This window comes from Mytilus trossulus, chromosome 2 (assembly GCF_036588685.1).
Source record: "Mytilus trossulus isolate FHL-02 chromosome 2, PNRI_Mtr1.1.1.hap1, whole genome shotgun sequence".
NCBI classification, from domain to species: Eukaryota; Metazoa; Mollusca; class Bivalvia; order Mytilida; family Mytilidae; genus Mytilus; species Mytilus trossulus.
In genome coordinates, this window is record NC_086374.1 from 54,488,219 (window position 1) to 54,510,603 (window position 22,385).

At 31.4% G+C, this 22,385-nt stretch overlaps 1 protein-coding gene across 1 annotated transcript; it reads right to left on the minus strand.

Moving 5' to 3' along the window:
• Positions 1-7,661: 7,661 nt before the first annotated feature.
• On the minus strand, positions 7,662-22,036 carry LOC134705869 (acetylcholinesterase-like). The gene is made up of 11 exons (XM_063564584.1): positions 21,835-22,036; positions 19,733-19,891; positions 18,332-18,476; positions 16,934-17,119; positions 15,992-16,134; positions 13,729-13,861; positions 13,227-13,304; positions 11,671-11,729; positions 9,169-9,307; positions 8,563-8,698; positions 7,662-7,866 (listed from the first exon to the last, which is right to left on the minus strand). Exons 1-11 carry the CDS (start codon positions 22,018-22,020, stop codon positions 7,662-7,664), a joined length of 1,569 nt encoding a protein of 522 aa, XP_063420654.1. The 5' UTR covers positions 22,021-22,036.
• Positions 22,037-22,385: the final 349 nt, after the last annotated feature.

Consider the following 22,385-nt stretch of genomic DNA (forward strand, 5'->3'; position numbering starts at 1 on the left):
ATGTAATAGTTATATTAAACATTACATGGAATCGTTTTATTATCATAAACGTTTTTAAATCTGCTTAATAGTACATGCCATTTTACAAAAGGCACATTAGTGATATTAAAACTTGTTAGATAACACTTGATATATGAAGACTTTAAGTTCATAGCTATTGTCTATATGATTAAAGAATTAATGAGGATGTTTGAAAAAAAAATCAATGTATATCGTGTTCAAAATTTGTAATACGTTTATGGCTTGTTAGGAAATGTGTGAGAATTATTCTATTTTGATTTACAATGACCGAAATAATATCCACGGCGAAGTGTATAAATTGCGAATCAGCTTGAAATCAGATCTTATTTTTGACATTCTCTTTTTCAAATATTTTCAACTGGTTAATTGTTCAAAGTTTATCATTTTGTCTGTGTCTACTTTTTACTTTTGTACTTCGAATGTTCCTCCCTTTAAACTATTAATAAAACTGATTATAACAGGTCACAAAACTTGATTTTCTATTATTTCGGGACTGATAATAATTAATTCTCTTTTCACTGCCAGTTAATTTTCTTAAACGTTTGAGAGATTATGCACTTGACAAAGGAGGCACCAATACATTTTCTGCAATATACAGACTAGTCAGTATTATTTGTGATGTAGCTCTTTTCCGTCTTTTCAAACCAGTAAGATCTAAACCTTTACATGAAGAAAAGAGGAGATTCCTTCCTATTGATTTTGCCAATAGAGGAATCGATGCAATCAATATCTGCAACGTTCTACATCACAAGGAGGTAACATCTAAAATTCCTATTTATTTTCAAAATCAGTCTGTTCCTATTGTATCCTACAGTTACACCAAAACAATTGCACCTAAAATATTTAACTATAAACAGGCATTGCAGGACCTTGACTTAGAACAATACCTTAAAATCCCTCCGACAATATAAAATATAATTCAACATGAAAATCTCCGAAAGGTGATTTCTCATGATCCTAAGTTTAGAGAACCCCAACACATCAATTGGAACCATAACTTCAAAATAATTATGGATTCTATTGAGGACTACGCCAGAGCATGGGCGAAGCGATAAGAAGTTGAACTGGACACTTTGTCAGAATGGGTTAAAACTATCAGGTCTCTGATAAAACGTCGCATTCACAAGTTGAAAAACTGTGTGAACGATCGACCAAAGTCCGTTTTCAGAGACAAAGAGGTCATGAAATGTCTATCAACTCTTCATGATAAGTATGTTGTTGTTCCTGCGGACAAAGCTTCAAATGATATTGTCCTTGTATGTAAATCGTATTACTACGAATGTCTCGTAAAAGAATTGGGTATAACGGAGCACTCAGGTAATCCCACATACAAAGACATATCATTTGACAAGGATGAGATTTTAGCAAATCATAAGTCCTTCATGGCTTCAATAAACATTACATTGAACACCAAATCGGAGGACTTACCTTGTTTGTATTGGATACCAAAGCTTCATAAAATTCCGTACAAACAACGGTATATTGCTGGCTCATATTCATGTTCCACTAAAGAATTGTCTATTAGATTGACTAAAATTCTGTCCGCAGTGAAAGAGGGTCTTCAGAAATACTGTGAAACTGTTTACTCGCGTAGTGGTATTAACCATATGTGGATTCTTAAAAAGTCTAAAGAACTTCTAGACAATTTCAAATCTCGGTCTCTTTCTGAAATAAGTCCCATCAAAACTTTTGATTTTTCAACCCTGTATACCACCATTCCCCATGTAAAATTGAAAAATCGCCTAAAAGAAATTTTCCACAATGCCTTTCAACATAAAAATGGTAGCATACGCTATAAATTTATTACTTTGGGGTTTCATAAAGCATATTTCGTTAATAGTGACAAACAAAAAGGAAAATCATGCTACACAGAAGAACAAGTAGTCAGTATGCTGGAGTTTCTTATCGACAACCTATTTGTTGAGTTTGGAGGTAGACTTTTCCAACAAATTGTCGGCATTCCTAAGGGAACAAACTGTGCGCCTCTTCTTGCCGACCTCTTCTTATTTTCATATGAATCGGAGTTCCTCCAGACACTTGTCAAAAACAAGAGGATCAAAGAAGCCAGATTATTTAATTTCACTTTCAGATATATTGATGATGTTCTTTCCTTAAACAATCCGAACTTTTCTGATTGGGTTCCATTAATATATCCCCCAGAACTCGAGATTGAAGAAACAACAGACACGGCTTCCTCCACCTCATTTTTAGACTTATATCTCGAATTTGACTTACACAGTCATCTCAGTACCAGAATCTATGACAAACGAGACGATTTTAATTTCGAAATTATAAATTTCCCCCACCTTAGTAGCAATATACCAACTTCACCTGCATATGGGATATATATTTCCCAACTTATTCGATATTCAAGAGCTTGCAGCTCCTACTCAGACTTTGTAAAACGTCATCAGTGTCTGAGTAGAAAGTTGATGAACCAGGGGTATGTCAAAGAACGTCTCGTCCTTTTTCTAAAAAAGTTCATCGGAAGGTACCAAGACCTTGTTGATAAATATTCCGTATCAACTTCTCAAGTAACACTCGATGGTCTTGATGTATAGATTCTGCGTACTGATGTTGTGTAACATCTTAAAAACATGTTTTATTGTTCTTTTATTTGTTTTTGTTTTATTATTAAGATTACTTTTACTGTTGAATGGTTTTATGTGATATCCGTTTGACGTGGCTCGGTACTTATACATCTCGTCAATGTGTTTGTATTGGCTTTCATTTTTTTGTGATTTGTTTTGTATATGTGACTCTTTGTATTTCTTTTGTGCTTATAACGTGACTCTGTACTTTAAAAGATCCCGTCAGTATGATATTTGTCTATAATATGTCATTATGATATATTTCTATTATGAATTACTATATACGTTGAACCACAAACGTCAAAATCAATCAATGGCGTAGTGGAATTAACAATTTTTGGATTCTCATAAATTCTATGTATAACTTTTGGACTAGTTTGAATCTCGGTCTATTTCTATAATTTATTCTTACATACTTTTGATTTTTTAACCCTGTATGCGTACATTGCATATGTAAATTTTTAAATTGTTAGTATACACATTGAACGACAAAAGTATGTGACGTATATAATTTTTCTGACGTCAGACACTCAAATCAATCCATGTGTTCGTAGATAGTAGATGTTGTTGTGTCCTGTTAAATTGTTCCTTTTAAAGTTGTTATACGATGATGACTGATGTACCCATATTTTGACTATTTTATTAATTGTGACTGTTTATTTAACGCATCATGTAAATGTAGCGGAATTTGATGAGACTGTTATTAAAGTGAGAGAGTTAGCGCTATAGAACCAGGTTTAATCCACCATGTTCTACATTTGAAAATGCCTGTACCAAGTCAGGAATATGACAGTTCTTGTCCATTCGTTTTTGATGCGTTATGTTTTTTGATTTTGCCATGTGATTATGGACTTTCCAAATTGATTTTCCTCTGAGTTCAGTATTTTTGTGATTTTACTTTTTTCTATGGTCGGGCTGTTGTCTCTTTGACACATTCCCCATTTCCATTCTCAATTTTAATTTCTCAATATTGACTTTTGTTTTAATTGTTCTTTTGCGGATTGTCTCCCTTTTCTTTTTGTTATACATTCTTGTCATGGTATTTTCTGTCTCTTTGAATCGGAGAATATTTTTGATTTGCAACTTTGGTATCTTAATGCTAAAAAAATTATCAAAAAGTATATATTTTAAACAACGATACTTGAATATTGAATTAGGAATGGATTTTACTCGGTTGGGGAAGGAATGTAACCAAGTCACAACATTATCTCTGTATCAGAAGTAGCTGCGGACAGGGTTTAATTCCCTGCGTGTAAATCTTTATAAGAAGATATGGTTTAGCGAAAATGATCATTACACATTATCAGAAAAAACTGAAAATATACAACCAATGAACTTTTGGTTTTGTAAGCCTAGGATTCTCAGAAAGGTATAAGGTCTTCAATAATAGCTGATTAAATACAACTATAAGGGATAAAAGATAAAACCAAAGGTTAAACGCTAAAAATCCTAGTGTTTCTGTTTAGCAAAACGTTAACCAACTCCATACTAAGCCTTACAAAAACTATAGTACACTACCAATAATTTACCCATACTTTTTTGGTACATTTCTACCCTCGTGCATATCAGTACGAAATGTACCTTTGTTTGTATGTCTGTAAGATTCAAATCAATCAGAGATTTCTGAGAAACTACAAACCAAGAGTTTCTGAAAGTCATCAGTCCTCATGTGAACATGCTATACTGAGTAATGTAGTTCTTACCCTTTCAACTCCCCGTTAACGTGATGCCTAAATATTGTAACACCAAATTTCAAATATATTTTCGTAAAATACGCTCTGCAGTTTTATAGGAAAGAGTACAAGAATTATGCATACATGTATCTAAGTTACTATTCACAATACACTCATTACAAGTGAATGAAATTGCAGCATGATTAATGTATACACAAAAAAAAGAAATCTGTCAATAAATGTATTTAACCATTAAAAATCTTACAATGAGCATATGATTGGAAATTTATTTATGAGAAGTTAGACTTAAAAAAAGTGGTCGTATTCTGAATATTCGCTCCGCTCACAGTAAAAGGAGAAAAACATACACTGTTCAGTCTGAAGGTACCTTTTTATGTAGGGGGACATGTCTTATAGCAGATTCTCTCCTTGTGGTGAACTAGCATGTTAAAAAGGAGCTAAGTGCATTATTGGTCTAGTTCTGTACAAAATATGTTAATTACATTGTATTTATATCTGAGTATCATGTCCTCTTCCTGCACTTAATTTGCCACTGGATCACATAACATCAATCCATCCACCCATCTTCTCAAAAGTAATATATTGAGTTCCAATGTTCAATATGTTCTGATTTGACTCAAGCAAGATATAAATACATGTAATATGGTATTGTCAAATAGAAGTATTAATAAGTATTAAAAACATAAACCTTGTAGACCACACAAGATGCAATTCTGACAATAAATATGACATAAAGCCAGAATATTTAAAAAAAAAAAAGCTAAAGTAACTGTCGAAGAGCTGGATCTAAAGCTGAACCACTTCAGGACAACAAAAATCCGAGAAATAAAAAAAAACATAACGAAAACATTAACATGTCACGATATAGAAAATGAATGGAAATGGGGTAAGTGTCAAAGAGAACAATTAACCAACCCCAAATATACAAAACAACTAGGCATCACTATACAGATACAGTCTGATTTAAAAAGTGTTATAATGAAACAGTACTGAAGAAATTAGTAACGAAACACTACTTACGAAATCAGTACTGAATCATTACTGAAACAGTACTGTCAACATCAGTACTGAAACAGTACTGTCAAAATCAGTACTAAAACAGTACTGTCAAAATCAGTACTGAAACAGTACTGTCAAAATCAGTACTTAAACAGTACTGTCAAAATCAGTACTGAAACAGTACTGACAAAATCAGTACTGATTTCATTGAAAGTATAACATTATAAGTTTTCAGTCTTTCCTAACAGTACTGATATGCACGAGGGTAGAAATGTACCAAAAAAGTATGGGTAAATTATTGGTAGTGTAGATGATTGCGTAGGTTTCATTGCAATTTTATCTGTTACAATTATTTTGATATTAAAATGGTGATGTAATAGATTAAACAATTCATAATATGTTTTATTATTTAAAACGTTACAAAATATACTATAATACAACATGACATTCTGCAACAGGTACATAAGTGTTGTAAAATGTTGCAAGATAAAACTTGATGTATGAAGACTTTAAGTTCATAGATATATAGTTTCTATACTTAAAGAATCATTTTGATATTTGCAAGGACATTTCAATTTACGTTTTGTTCAAAATGTGTAATATGGTTATCATTATGATTTTTTTTAAATCAGGTGACAAAGTTCTGTTTTGATCTACAACGACAGAAATAAGTTGTCTTTGTGTACTTAAGGTGGTACCTAACACTACAGGGAGATAACTCTGTAAAATCACATAAACGTTTTAATTACGTTGTGTTGTTAAGGGAAAATTAAGCTTTTCAAAGATCAAAATAAGTTTTTGTCAAACTGCTATGTAACCAGTGTAATTTAAAAAAAAAAACGGTTGGTTCAAATTTTTATATTTTTGTCAGAGGTTCAAAGTAAATACTTTGTCAAAATTTTAAGAAAATTAAATGAGCCAAAATCATTTTAGTTAAAGTGTTGGGTACCACCTTAAATAAAGACAACAGAAGTATACCGCTGTTCGAAATTCATAAATCGATTGAGAAAAAAAAATCTGGGTTCCAAACTAAAACTGAGGGAAACGCATAAAAATAATAGAAATACGACACAACAGAAACACAACATTAAAATGAAACACACACAGAAACGAACTATATTATAACAATGACCATTTTCCTGACTTAAAACAGGACATTTAAAGAAAAAAAGATGGTGGGTCGAACCTGGTTTTTGTGCATGCCAATCCTCCCGCTTTAATGGCAATGTTAAATATAACATTAAAATGACAACATTGCATGACAGGACTACAATACAAATAAATGGGAGAAAATAAAGGACAGAGAAACTTACGAATTATAGCTAACAAACGTTACCAGGTTTAAAATGTAATACGACAGACGTACGTTTTGTCCACACAAGACTAACCAGTAACACTTAGAAGAAAATCATTTGAAAGCCAAAACAAGTACAAAGTTAAAGAGCCCTGATGTTCAAAATTTCCAAAAAGTTGTGTTCAATACGGCTAGGGTTTTTTGACTGGGATAAGAACATCCTTATTAATGAGAATAAATCATACTTTTGCAAACAGTAAATTAAATAAAATGAATATATATAAGAGATATACATGATAAACCGAAGTGGTGACTAACTACAGAATAAAAACGGATACATTACATAAAACAACCTAAGTACCAGCACAGTTTTGTATAGAATTTCACATAATCTTAACCAATTCGGAATGAATGTATAAGTCATCCTTTTCCAACCTTTATTTCGTGTAACCGAAGTATTTACGACTGTATTTCAAATATTTAAGCCCTTATGAATTCTAATGATTAAGGATCCCCAGTGCAGACAGATTTTGTTTTATAAAATTTTATGATTATTTTATTTTGTAATTTTACGAATCTTTAAGATATGCAAAGATGAATATGTAACCAGATTATAAATGAATAAAAGTGTCCCCAAACGTAATGACAAAATTTCACAGTGACAGAGTTTACATTGTCAGCTCTAAGTATATAATTCCTTGCAAAATGTATAAACATGTAGTAATAAGATTACTGCGGTTGTCAATTTGAACTGACTGTGTACTCTTCACTTGTTAAGTTTGCATCATATAAACTTTGTCCTTGTATTCAGGTCAGGATAACTTGAATAGTTCAAGATTATTTTTGTTATCACATATGCAAACAACAATTTATAAATTTCCTTATAAAAGGAAGTGTATCAGGGTATCTATTTCATTGGAAGCAAAATCGCTGATCTTTAATGAGAATGGGATTATCTTTTTTTATGCTTTTTAATTCATAGAAAACATAAGTCATATGCCATATTATGGATTAATTTTAATTCTTTATTATATTGTTATTTCTTTCATATACATGAATACATTAAATATAACCTTTGTATGCTTTATAGCTATGGGGACATTTGAAATTAAACGGAAACAAATATTTGTACCAAAAGTCAAGTCTTGGTTGTTTGAAGTTGATTTCGTTTGTCACGACTGTTTTGCCATTGACATAATCCAGTTTGTTGATTGACTTTTTCTCCGCATTGTACTTCCTCAATTTCAAATCACAGGATCTCCAATTCCTAGAATTATTTAGAATTGAAGGATAATATATATATATTTGTATTTAATGTTTATCCTTTCATTTATTTCGAAGTAATTTGCATGTCTTTTTTTGTCAAAATATTATTTAAAGCCCTTTTAAACCTTTAAAAAGTCAGGAATTGCAGGTTTTATTGTCCATTTTTTTTTACGTATAAGACACATACAAATATGAATTGTCAGTTTTCTAACATGGTTAAGAACACACTATGAATTTTTATTCAATGATCTCTAACAAATTAACATGTACTGCCAGAGACACATTAAACACATCAGTTTGACGAATTTCACAAAGTACACACACCAAAATAAAACACATGACCTTTGAGGTAAGGATTGTATGTATGAATTTCTCTGGTGTAAAGAAAAGGAAAGTTAAAATATCTGCTACCGCAAAAATATCTCGACGCCAACATTTCTTAATTAACGGTATATATGATATCGTGTTTGTTATGTGCACTTGAAAATAAAACTTTTGTCATATATGTGTTAAGGTAGAAGAAAACTTTTTATAGCTGACTATGCGGTATGGGCTTTGCTCATTGTTGAAGGCCGTACGGTGACCTATAGTTGTTAATGTTCGTGTCATTTTGGTCTTTTGTGGATAGTTGTCTCATTGGCAATCATACCACATCTTCTTTTTTATATTATAAATGCTACACCAATATATATCATACCCTTCTTTGACAAAATTGCTGATTAGTTGCATCGTCACTTTAGAAACCTCTGCATCACGTGCTGTATATGAGAACTTTGGATGTCCTACCGTCGGTACACCAAATACATAAAATATATCCCACCCATGCTGTACTCCTAATAATAGAATCATCATAATCAAAGTTTACACACACTAGTAATCGTACTAATATGTATAATATTTTTCTACTTTCAATGTTTCCATTAGAGCTTGCATGCGCATTAACTATCAAAGAGAATTAAAACAAATACTCATCCTCCGAGTTTATATGATTTTTTTATCTTTCAAATCAACTAAACTTTCTTTTTATCTATATTTATGAGTAAGGGAACACGCTTTTATATCTTACACACAATAACCACTTATAAAAGGATAAGGATTAAAACTTAAAGTCAATAAATTCACCACGTATAATCTCTTTTTTTGGACCAACTTGTGAAGAGGATAAGGAATAATACTGAAAGTCAACTAATTGACACTCAAGATTAATTTCAACAACAAAAACAAAGACTTTTAAAAATTTGGTCTCTTGTGAATAGTTGTTTTATTGGAAATAATTCCATTTTTTCTTTTTTATATCTCTTACCTATCCATTCAGGCCCAGGAACGTTTTGAGAGACATAATCAAAACTGAGAGTGTAAACGTTCTTTTGCCTTTCAGAAATCATGTCTGCGGTCTTCATCATTGGCACGAAGACTCCAACATCTGCTCTGACTTGCAATGCCTGAAATTTTAATATATTACAGTAAACTAATTTGTTTTCATTTCGCTATTCTACCCATTATAGTCCATTCCAAGGCTATTAAAATTAGCAATTTTCTTATTTGCTTGTTGTAGTTTCATAAGCAAAGATCCAAGTTTTACATATTTTCTTTATTTTTCTACTCATGAAAGTCGCAAAATAAGTTGTTTAACAGTATATTGAATGTATCTTCGAGGTTTTCTGGAGAGTGAAAAATCAAATCCTTATCAGATCTTAATATCAAAATAGATTATTCTTCTACAATAGCATTAATGCTTGTATAAAAGTATTCATCTTTTTAATATATTCTATCATTATAATAAAATATTGACAAGAACAAAAACAATTAAACAGCTAGTAACGATATTCGATTCTTGTATGAATTTCGCATATACCGTCAATATAATTCTACAATGATATCATTACAAGAAAAGAAGTTTGTTTCATGCATATCGGGACCTTTTCCATGATTTTGATGCAAATGATCGACTTCAAACTTGAATCTATGCAAAACATATCAATTTCAACTTTCCAATTATAAAGTTCAGGGTCCTATTTCTCAGCAGTAGCAATCTGAACTGTCGCATGGCGTTTTCATATCGTTAATAATGAAAAGGCTTATGTGATATCCCACTATAACGACACTTCATAAATTTTACGGTCAGCATTTCAAATTAGTTGATTTGTCTGTGAATCAACTCACTGTCGACATGTGTTTTTTCTGCTTAGGTTTCAAATTTCAGATTAGTAGCCTCACCTTGAATATTTGTCTTTATGTAATATAGATTTTTGTCAATAAAAAAAACTTCAAAGATGTACTTTTAAACATGATATTTCTTAAAACAAAAACATTTGTCAAAATTTTAGCACAAAGGGCACAGGGCAATGGTGAGAGCAACCCCTTTTTCCCTTATCTCTCAATCTTAAATTACATTATGCAGGCAATAAGTTAATATGTATATACAAACGTGACTAAAAGAAATTTGGGTACACTTCCCGTCTTCCATGTCATCGGTTTTTGTTTTTGTTTTGAGAAATATTAGATATAAAATAACATTTCTGATGTCATTTTATTGATAAAAACCCTATATATCATAAAAACAAATATGCAATTTACATAAGCATTGGTAAGGGTTTATATTCGAGAACAACGAGAGTGTAAGACAACTTGAAGGGGTCATAAAACGATTTCCAACGTATCTTTTCGCTCCTTTCAACTCTTAAAATCATGCTTTTAATGGTATCAAGCATTTTTGTTTATGATTTTCAAATAAATGTGAATACCCAACCGACTGCTAGCAGCCGGTTGGATATTGAATATCCAATATCAAATAACGTTTTAATTATATTGTTCTGTATTAGCCTTGCACTTTTCTGGTGTGCAAAAGACAAACACAATCAATGTATTAATCGTTTTATTCATATTGTGTAAGGTTTTATTTGGTAATCGTTGAAGACAAACTAGTAACCTATGAAATAAAGAATACACTTCTTTCTTTTTTACATAGTTTTTGCAATAGTTACTTCTCTCATTAGATAGAACTGACAAGCAAATTATACTTTCGTTAAAACAGTCTCATAATTGTTATGATTTTGGTTTGTAACCCGGATTTGTTTTTTTCTTATTCGATTAATGGCTTTTGAACATCTGTTTACTTTACTTTATTTTTGTAAGTGATTAAGCAAATAACACTTCCTCGGATGCGGAGGAATAAACACACAGACACACACTTCTCATTTAAAGGGTAAACTAGGTAAGGGGATATAATCTTTGAAATTCTCACGCGTATTGCAGTTATAAGCTTTAAGCAACCAAGAGTTGCAAACTCAATAATTAAGCGGTTGTCGTTTGTTTCGGTCTTTTTTATTTGTTTTATCGTTTATTGGTTTTTTTTTTCAGGCGTTTGTTTTCCAATAATTAATCCACTATTGCGTTATGATTTATCACTTGAGATAAGTTATCAACGTATTCTATAGTAGTAACACAACGTGTGTCACAGTAGAGGCAGAATCTGCTCAACAGAGCACCTAAAATGGCCTCCGGTTTTTTGTTTTGGTGATTGTCATTTGATCAACTTAAGTTTTCTATTCACTTGTTATATTGTAGGTTTTATTGGTGTTTTTTTGCTTGGTTAGTTTGACTTTGATTTATGACTTTTGAATGTCACATTGGTTTTTTTTGCCTTTTCATAAAATCGATATTTGGTCGTTGTCACTAAAACAAAAAGTTCCTAGAACATTTATTGACGTTACAGTTTCCTTTTATCGCGTAATAAAGGGACACTGCTCCTTGACTGACTCTTCCAACTTGTGAAATCTGCCTTTTTTTTATTATGCCAACTTACTTGAGGATATCTTGATAGATTCATTGTCTCCCAGATTTTTATTTCTTTTTTTACATTATCTTCAAAATAAAATAAAAAAGGTTTTCATTTAAAAAAGACATTAACGTAGAATTTGTTTAAATTCATGTATAAATTAAATTGCAGCTGATTTAAACGGTTGTGACAACTTTTGTGGTCGTGTTTGCACCTTGATTCCCCAATGTATGCAATCGCCGTTTGTTAGTCATGCTTTATTTGGTTTTAAATCTCAGGTTTTTAGCTGGGGGATCAATGAAGTGAAATTGATAGTCGAAAATTGAAACTTGTCATTCAAATTGGTACCGATAATGTTATTTCATCCAATTCAAGTTATAACCAATGGTATCTTCGACTTAACTAGAACCTGTGTTGCTCAAGGTTTCAATCATTTTTCAGAGGGTATTTTCAGGACAAAAAACTTTTTACATTTATAATTGGTTTTTTTTTCATAACAATTAAAAAGAATTTGTTCTGGTTTTTTTTTACTGTGAATTGACTGTTAGTGTTTCTATCCACTTCTTGCTACTAGTTCAAAATTCTGACCAAATTGCAATTTGTTTTATATAACAAAACTGTTCATCTGGTCAGAAATTTGATCATTCTGTTCAGTCAAGTCGTGAAAGTGCACAGTGATAAAATAAAGCATACTTACAATCATGTAAAACTTTAATTGAACTGTAATGTTGGTGTGAACAATTTGTCTAACAGTTTGGATAGAAATTTTATTGTCATTGTCATGCTAAAGGTAGTAACTCGTCATAGATACCAGGACTAACTTTTTTATATACGCCAGACGCGCGTTTCGTCTACAAAAGACTCATCAGTGACGCTCATAAGTTTGAATTGATATAAAAATGTCCAGACTTAGCTTTCATTATAAATTTACTTTCGAAAAGTCTTCTTTTTTCATAAGAATCAGACAACATCCGAATTAAAACATCAGATATTCTGTAAAAAATATATGTGAAATAACAATATGTTGTTAATAAGTTTTCATGGAAGATAACCTATAAATAAAATTGAGAATGGAAATGGGGAATGTGTCAAAGACTTTTAAATATTAAAAAGAAAAATTGATTATCCCCCATTGAAACTTCATAAAAAAAATTGTAATTTCACACATATTCTACTTAATATGAAATGTTTAAATTCAAAGGATGTCTTAGTTCATATGAATATAGAAGACTTTTCGAATGAAAAATTGTACGAAGGCTAATTTTTGACATTTTTATAGCAATTTAAACAAAATGCAATTTGGTTAGAATTTGAACAAGTTGTAATAGGTGGAGAGCAACACTAACAGTCAAGTCAGAGTAAATATTAAGTTCTCTCAAGGTTATACATTTATTTTTCAATTTCAAATTTCGAATTTGGATTTTGAATACCTATTCATTTCAATCAATCATTGCTTGATTAAGTTATAAACTTCCATTTTTGAAAATGTCTATTAAATTTTGGCTGATAAAAAACTATACGCCAATTGAAAATTTTGGTATAATTATTTTTCAATTAATCTACATGATTGTTATCTTAAGTACCTGTAAAATCTGGTCTTTCTGCAAACAGATTTTTCGCATACCATCCGATTGTCTGGTCTAAATCTAGTTCTTTATATGCTAAAATATTGGATAAATTACTTATTACGTCTATTCGTAATTGAAAAGTAATAACTATATCCGTCTTCTTTGCGTTTTTTTTCTTCAAATCTTGATTTATCTTGTAAAACTGGGTCACATTGTCTTCTAAGTACGGAAAGTGTTTTTATGCTTTACCATTGATTATCGGAGTTCGGTATTTTTGTTATTTTACTTTTAACATAATTTGTTTCTTTAAACCGTTATCATCTGTTTAAATTTGTTAAATGGTTATGTATGTATAAATGTTTTGAAGTATGTAGAATCACTTGCAATTGGGTGGTTGAACACATGAAAATAAAAACTCTAAAATAATCGGTAGAAAACCGAAGATATTCAATTTTATTCCTAATTTTCTATTCACACATTTTGCAAGAAAATTATTGAAAATATATTAAATGCATACTTGATATATCTAATGGATGTCCTTCATCCCTGGACATCATTAATAATACTGATCCAGAGTGGAATTTCCCGCAAGTAAAAAGTTTTTCGGGACTGCCTTTTAGAAATTCCCCATCAACGACAACCCAATTCTCCTATTGAAATAAAATTAATTATGACATTCAGATGATACGTTTCATATGTTTCATAGGTTGATCATGTGAGTATAAGTACTTGACATCAGACTATGCCCAAATGTTAAATACTGTGGATTCATTAATATTCGTTGGATACCAATTTTCGTGGATTTCGTGTTTAAATTTAAATGTTCAGCGAAATACGGATTTTCTAAAGGAGTGTATGCAGAATTTGCGAAAACAACGAATTTACATATCCACGAATATGCAAGTTTTCATCAATGCACGAAAATTGGTACTCACGAAAATAAATGAATCCACAGTATACCTTTCGTTTGTCCACTACTATTCACTCTTTAATAAACGAGGTTGTTCCTGAAAATATAGCTTTTAACAACCTGATTTTAATTTTACATAAGAAAAGTTTTGAAAATTGGACTTATCTGTCTATATATATATATGAGAGCCCAGGTGGTCGTGTGGTCTAGCGGGACGGCTGCAGTGCAGGCGATTTGGTGTCACGATATCACAGTAGCATGGGTTCGAATCCCGGCGAGGGAAGAACCAAAAATTTGCGAAAGCAAATTTACAGATCTAACATTGTTGGGTTGATGTTTAGACGAGTTGTATATATATATATATATATATATACATCTTCATGCCTAATATATCATGTACTGTAGTACGCCGCTAGATTAAAACTGACGTGGAAAGGTAACACATGGCCAGCGAAAGCTCTTTTTTTGAGAGCCCAGGTGGTCGTGTGGTCTAGCGGGACGGCTGAAGTGCAGGCGATTTGGTGTCACGATATCACAGTAGCATGGGTTCGAATCCCGGCGAGGGAAGAACCAAAAATTTGCGAAAGCAAATTTACAGATCTAACATTGTTGGGTTGATGTTTAGACGAGTTGTATATATATATATATATATACAACTCGTCTAAACATCAACCCAACAATGTTAGATCTGTAAATTTGCTTTCGCAAATTTTTGGTTCTTCCCTCTATATATATATATATATATATATATATATATATATAAAACGTCTGTATAGTAGTCAACGATTTTCCCCACGAGGGCGCTGGATCGTTACGAGTAACGATACATGTACACAATAAATAAATTATATAAACGCCTAAAAAAGTGTACACAACAACTCCAAATACAAAAAAGGTAACTATAAATGTAATTATTTATAAATATTTCGGATAACAGATATCCTTCGTCAGTCAGATTCTGATGTGAAATGAATCATCTTTAAGTCTCGTTAGATTAAACTTTTACTAAATCTTGAAATTTATACAATAAAAAAGACTAACCGAACATCAATGAAGACGCTTGCACCATTCTAAAAATTCTCTATATATATACAACTCGTCTAAACATCAACCCAACAATGTTAGATCTGTAAATTTGCTTTCGCAAATTTTCGGTTCTTCCCTCGCCAGGATTCGAACCCATGCCACTGTGATATCGTGACACCAAATCGCCTGCACTGCAGCCGTCCAGCTAGACCACACGACCACCTGGGCTCTCAAAAAAAGAGCTTTCGGTGGCCATATGTTACCTTTCCACGTCAGTTTTAATCTAGCGGCGTACTACAGTACATGATATATAAGGCATGAAGATGTTATTGTTACAGATCAGCTAAATTATCTATAGTAAAGGATCCTACAAATTAATGTAAGATACAGTCACAGAAAATATATATATTTTGGCTTCACAGTCTTATTGAAAGTGTATAGTTACTTGTTTCTTTTTGTTTTTTTGTTTAATCATTGTACCTGGTATATTTACATCTTTTCCCTCTGGGGAAATTGTTAATCTCAGAGGGTTCATAAAGTTGATGTCGAATTCATATTTAAGTAATCTTGAAATGTTGTCCCCAAAACATGGATGAACAAATTATATTTATTTGTTATGTGAAGGTAAATATACATTTGAGGTGATATATATTTGTATTGTTTAAATAATTAAAAAGATGATTAAAAGTTATACGATTTCTTTACTTTAACACATTTATCATAAACACATATAATAAAGACAGAAAAGTTATAGAATTCTAACATAACATGTTGTCTCCTTTCTTATGTTATCTGTAGACACTCTAGATCTGAATTGAAATTTCATGAACAGTTTGTAACTAACCTTTTGTTGCTCTGTTGTGATCAAACTGGTACCTGGTCGACAGTTTTCTGGAGTTTTTGATTCTCTACTGGTTTGTATACACGTTGAAAGAAACCAGTGCGAAATTGGTGCTCCGCTGTGGATTATGGCATTTCTAAATAAACCTAAGTGGAAAAAACACTTCTGAATAAACACCGTATTAATGACAATACAATTTTGTATCACTTTGTGTAATTTGATATAAGACCCTGTGTGAAAACATGAGATGGATAAAGTATGTTGTTTCAAAAGTTTTGTTTATGATTGAACAGAAGCATATGCTATTAAAGTTGTAAGTAAGATAGCTATGCAAACAAAACCTTTAAATCGGTCGATTGTTCTCTTGTGTTTAGACTTTTCGTAATCGACATCAACGTATGTGTTCTGATTATAATCTAAGCTTTTGCTTGCAAAACTAAATTGAAAATACCTTTCGAGAAAAATAACAAATAGGAGTGACAACAATAAGAAAACTCTATTAGGAACGACGTCTAGTATTTCGACCATGAAGGCACCAAAAACAAAAATACAAGTTAAAACATTCAAAATGTACTGCATTTAAATTGACGCCGAATGTATCGCATTTATAGGCATCTCCTATGCTTGTATCTGAGAGTGAATGTTGTTTTTTTGGTCTCAGTTTCAATTTTCCGAAATAAAGCAAAATATATTGATTGACTTCAAACTTTTAACCAGACTGAAAACTCTGGATGTGTTTACTTTTGTTATCAATATTCGTGGATTGAGCAAAACTCGCATTTTCTTAAAATTTCGATTTAGTGGTTTCGTCAGTCTCTGCATACATAGCCTATATAAAATTTGTAAATCGTTAAATATTTGAATTCGTGGTTCACCTGTATTGATATCAATAAATAATAATGAATCCACAGTATTCAACTTTTATTATTCTCATTATTTTTATACCTTTGGTCAAATCTGATAACAAATGAAGACCAGCATCCCCAGCTCCAGCACTATGTCCATATAAGGTAACTTTAGACGGATCACCATTGAAATACTTGATATTTCTTTGTATCCATTTCATAGCCAATACTTGATCGATAAGACCATTGTTGCCTTTTACACCATTACTTGGATCAGCATAAAATCCTGTTAAAATTGAAAAAAAAATATAATGTTATATGAAGTAAACATCTACATTTAATTGAATATCATATTTTGTATTTGGTGAAATTAAGATATTTTTCATATAAAGGGATTTCCGTTGAAAACCAGAATAGCTATAAAGCATTTATCAGCATATGAATATGTATCATTTAAACAGGGGCAGTTAATGATTATGCAATAACATAAACGATACAAATTAATATGGACAAGATGCGCAATAAATGTTTCAATACGCTAATTATTTTCAACAATAAACAATACAACAAAGGAATTGAAACTAACCATTCAAGTTTAAGTTTTAGAGATTATTCAAAAACCAAATATGACTTATTTGGTTGTAACATGCCCGACTTGCGAAAATAAGCCGCAAATTAGTTTTAAAATAACACCTGTGATGGACAACAAATGCATGATGCCGACTATATTTTCGATTGTTATGTCCTGATTTAGAATAAGTTAGTCTGAGTCTTTTCATAATTGAAATCAAATAGCATGATGCAAACATTATTAAGAAAACTTTAGGAAACGTTTACCTTGATATGTTAGATTTGTGTATTTAAACAGGGAAAAGATACCATTTGGACTTTCTGACAGACCAATTGAAAATAAACAGACATCGCCATGGAAAAAAAGAAAAAGACAAAAGGACCAACTACAAGAGCCTGTAATTCAGTGGTTGCCGTTTGTTTATATGTTATATATTTGATGTTCTTTTTTTTATATAAATAAGGCCGTTAGTTTTCTCGTTTGAATTGTTTTACCATATCATATCGGGGCATTTTACAGCTGACTATGCGATAGGGACTTTCCTCATTGTTGAAGGCCTTACGATAACTTATAGTTGTTAATGTCGGGGTCATTTCGGTCTCTTGTTGACAATTGATTCATTGGCAATAATATCACATTTTTGTTTTTAAAAACAACAGTATACAAAACACAATATATAAACCTCAAGATAAGCAATATGAATGTAACTTGGATTCAGGGATTGCATATTCATTATTTAGCATGTCTGTTAAAGGTCTTTTATGTATTTATAATCTCAATCTATTGTGCTCAATCGTTCCTGAAGAGAATAGGATTTTGATATCAAAAACTCTTGTCTAGGGCACTAACATAGCTATTTTACACTAAAACTAGGTTATTTGAGATGAAAACTACTTTTGTATTGATTTATTTATTCTTTAATCTTACCTAGATTGTCGAGTCTAAAATTGAATGTGATAACAATTATTTCTCCATGTGCAGCTAAAATGTCACCATCGAACATAGCTCCCATTCCTTTTCTATTAGAACCTCCATGTATAAATAACATAATCGGCAATGCCCTTTTATTGACCTTAGATTAAGAAAAAAATATCATTAGTTTGTGTGTAAAAGTTTTAAAAAAATGCCTAGAATAAAAACCGAGTGTCTTAAAATCCGTATTTTTCCAAATTTGTATAATTATTTCAGTCTTATGTATTCATTCTGAAACAAGAATGTGTCCTAAGTACACGGATGCCCCACTCGCACTATCATTTTCGATGTTCAATGGACCGTGAAATTGGGTAGAATATCTAATTTGGCATTAAAATTAGAAAGATCATACCATATGGAACATGTGTACTAAGTTTCAAGTTGTAAGGTCTTCAACTTCATCAAAAACTACCTTGACCAAAAAATTTAACCTGAAACATTACTTTCATTTTCTATGTTCAATGGACCGTGAAATTGGGGTCAAAAGTCTAATTTGGCTTTAAAATAAGAAAGATCATATCATAAGCAACAAGTGTACTAATCATACGTTTTTTGATTGAGTTAACTCTGCCAATTGATATTTTATCGTATGTTTTTCTAAGTTGTGATGTTATGCTATTGTTTTAGAAAAAGGGAGAAGGTTTGGATCCATTAAAACGTTTAATCCCGCTGCAAATTTTTGCACCTGTTCTAAGTCAGGAATCTGATGATGTACAGTAGTTGTCGTTTGTTTATGTAATGTATACGTGTTTCTCGTTTTGTTTATATAGATTAGACCGTTGGTTTTCCCGTTTGAATGGTTTTACACTAGTAATTTTGGGGCCCTTTATAGCTTGTTGTTCGCTGTGAGCCAAGGCTCCGTGTTGAAGGCCGTACTTTAACCTATAATGGTTTAATTTTTAAATTGTTATTTGGATGGAGAGTTGTCTCATTGGCACTCACACCACATCTTACTATATCTAAGTTTCAAGTTGATTGGACTTCAGCTTCATCAAAAACTACCTTGACCAAAAACTTTAACCTGAAACTCGCTTTTCATTTTCTATGTTCAGTGGACCGTGAAATTGGGGGCAAATGTATAATTTGGCTTAAAAATTAGAAAGATCATGTCATAAGCAACAAGTGTATTACGTTTCAAATTGATTGGACTTCAGCTTCATCAAAAACTACCTCTACCAAAAACTTTAACCTGGAGCGGGACGAACGAACGGAGGCACAGACCAGAAAACATAATGCCCCTCTTCTATCGTAGGTGGGGCATGAAAAGTATCAGGTCTTAAATTTATTTCCCAATTTGAAATTAACACTGTTAGTTTGTAGCATTTTCTTTTTACATAAGGCTAGATATTAACATACTCTTGGTACATAAATATTCATATATAAACAATCTTCGTTAAAGTTGTTAAACCCTGGCTTATGAAATTGTACGGAGTCCACTTCCAACTGGGGACATGCTGGTGGAAGATTGGTTGTTTCTAAAATGCGAGGATTCCATTTTATAGGCTTCTGCGGTCTCTACAAATGGATAAAAACGTTCGTTTACTTTGATTAGGGCATGATAAACAGTCTTAGAAAAGTGTTATATTATTAAACAAATGCAATTCTCTTTTACCGAACAGACGAAGGAAACAACAGAAACACTGAAGTGCAACAAAAAAAAACACCAAAAGACAATGTAACACACATAGAAACGAACTATACGATAACAACTGTCACTTCCTGACTTGATAAAGGATAGTTTAAAGAAAATGGTGGGTTGAACCTGGTTTTGTGGCCAGTCAATGCTCGTTCTTTATAGAAATGTTAAATAAAACTCTTAAATGACAGCATTACTTGACAGGACTACATAGTTGATGTGTTTCCGTCGGTTTTAGTTTGTTAACCGATTTGTTTTCTCTCAATCGATTTGTGAATTTCGAACAGCAGTATTCCACTGTTGTCTCTTCTTATGCAGCATTAAACACAAATAGTTCGAATCTGACGGATATGTTCATTGCAAGCATTGTGTTTGTTATACCATTACACCATTTTTGAATATTAATGTACAATTCGTATGTCATAACGGTCCGAAAGATAGGTAAAACTCGATATAGTTAATGCACAGGGCATCTTTGGAACTGAAAATCAATTTCAGGTATCACCAGTTTATATTAAAGATGTACTTCCAAGCCCTAAGTGCTGAACTCCTCGTGTGATGAAAACAAACATGAACTCAGAGATCATGACACAAAAAAGGGATAAAGATCAAGTGGTTGAATTCAAACAATGACCCTGCCTTCGACAATCTGTTGTAGTCGTAACAACTGATTTTCTATTATAAAACTTGACCCTTATCATTGAGTGTTTATTTCTGAATTTTTTAGATCTTCGATTGTTTTGATTTAATTTTCAGATTGTAATGAAATTTGTATTTAATACCACTAAAAGCAACATAAAATCGACTGTATATTTCTTTTCATCCGATTCAAAGTTCTTTGAATAAAATAGTGGTACTGTGATATTTTTTCCGTTTTAGTTTTAATGGACCTTTTGTATGTAATATTTGTTTATACGTTATTAAAAAAATATTATTAGTACTTTTACTTTAACAATTTTCTTTGGCTCTTTTTTTCAAGCTGCATCTGGTGATTGTCTTCAAATCATTCACACTATTTTTTTAAATAACCTTGAAATAAAATATCCGACAAGCACACTATGAAAAACTGAAATCATACAAATATTTTTATCCTGTTTATAGATTATTTATTTACGAATAACCGTAACTCAAGTTAAACATATCATGTCTTGTACTTTTATTATTTTTGTGATGTATTATAAACTACGCCATGTTGTTAATTACATGAATGTTATCAACGTCATTGGGGTGTATATTTGTGCAAATAATTTGAATAAAGAGAAAACCTTTTAGTATGTTACATTACAGTTGGTAAAATGAAAACACATAGATAAGAAATAATACTGATGCTTAATTAAATATCATCATGTTTTATTTATTGATGCATACATGATAGAATACGTTGAACTAACATTTTATTCCCTTTTTGGTCATGCAAAATCTTTGTTCTATTTCTTAAACAAACTAGATTATATAGCCAGATATTAGAATGGGGTAATTTCCAAACATCCAAGTCGAACCTTTACATTCTACATAATTTAAAATAATGTAGACTGTGGGATTTTTTTAATTGGCATTATGTATATCGCTTTATATGTTTCAAAATCTCTTGGAGTTCATTTATTTTGCAATGACTTACGGAACTATTTTCTAGAATTATTTAATTTCATTTGTAAATCATTTAATTTTATGTGCAAATAATTTGATGTTATTTGTAAAACTAATTTAATTTCTTTAAAATGAATTGAACAATAACAATTCTCTTCCATTTAAGTTACTCAATTATTATTTCAGGATCCTTGGTGGATCATGCTTTTTGATAATAATTAAGAAATTTCCCTACCTTGTAACGTAAAAAACCCGTCGGAGGAGATGCATATGGAACACCAAGATATTCCTCCACTTCTACTTGCGGGACGCGGAGAGTAATTTTTCCGCGGACTTTTCCATAAAGTGTTTTTCTTATGCATGTAGGAAAGCACTGGGACGTACTAAAAACAAAAATCAACAAGATAAAACACCTAGACATTTTGTTCTTTGGTGATTTTTCCATGTACTTCCTGATAAATGACTAATAAAAATAACTTTCAGTACATATGCAGTTTTTAAATCCTAAAATAGCGTATTGTCTGATGTAATTGTAACATATTTAAAATTACAAGTGATTTCTGTTTTGCGACAGGTTTTGTTCGCTTACAAGTATTATTAGAAAATATTTTGAGGTTTTATCATTACTAAGATTAAAATGTTTTTTTCTTTTCTTATTCTTTATGCTAAAACAAATATCAGGCAGCTAAAAAAGAAATGTAAAACATCAGCAGAGAATCAATTACATGCACGACGAGCACCCTTGATGTCCCCATAATTTCAAGAATGTATTATTTATAATTGATT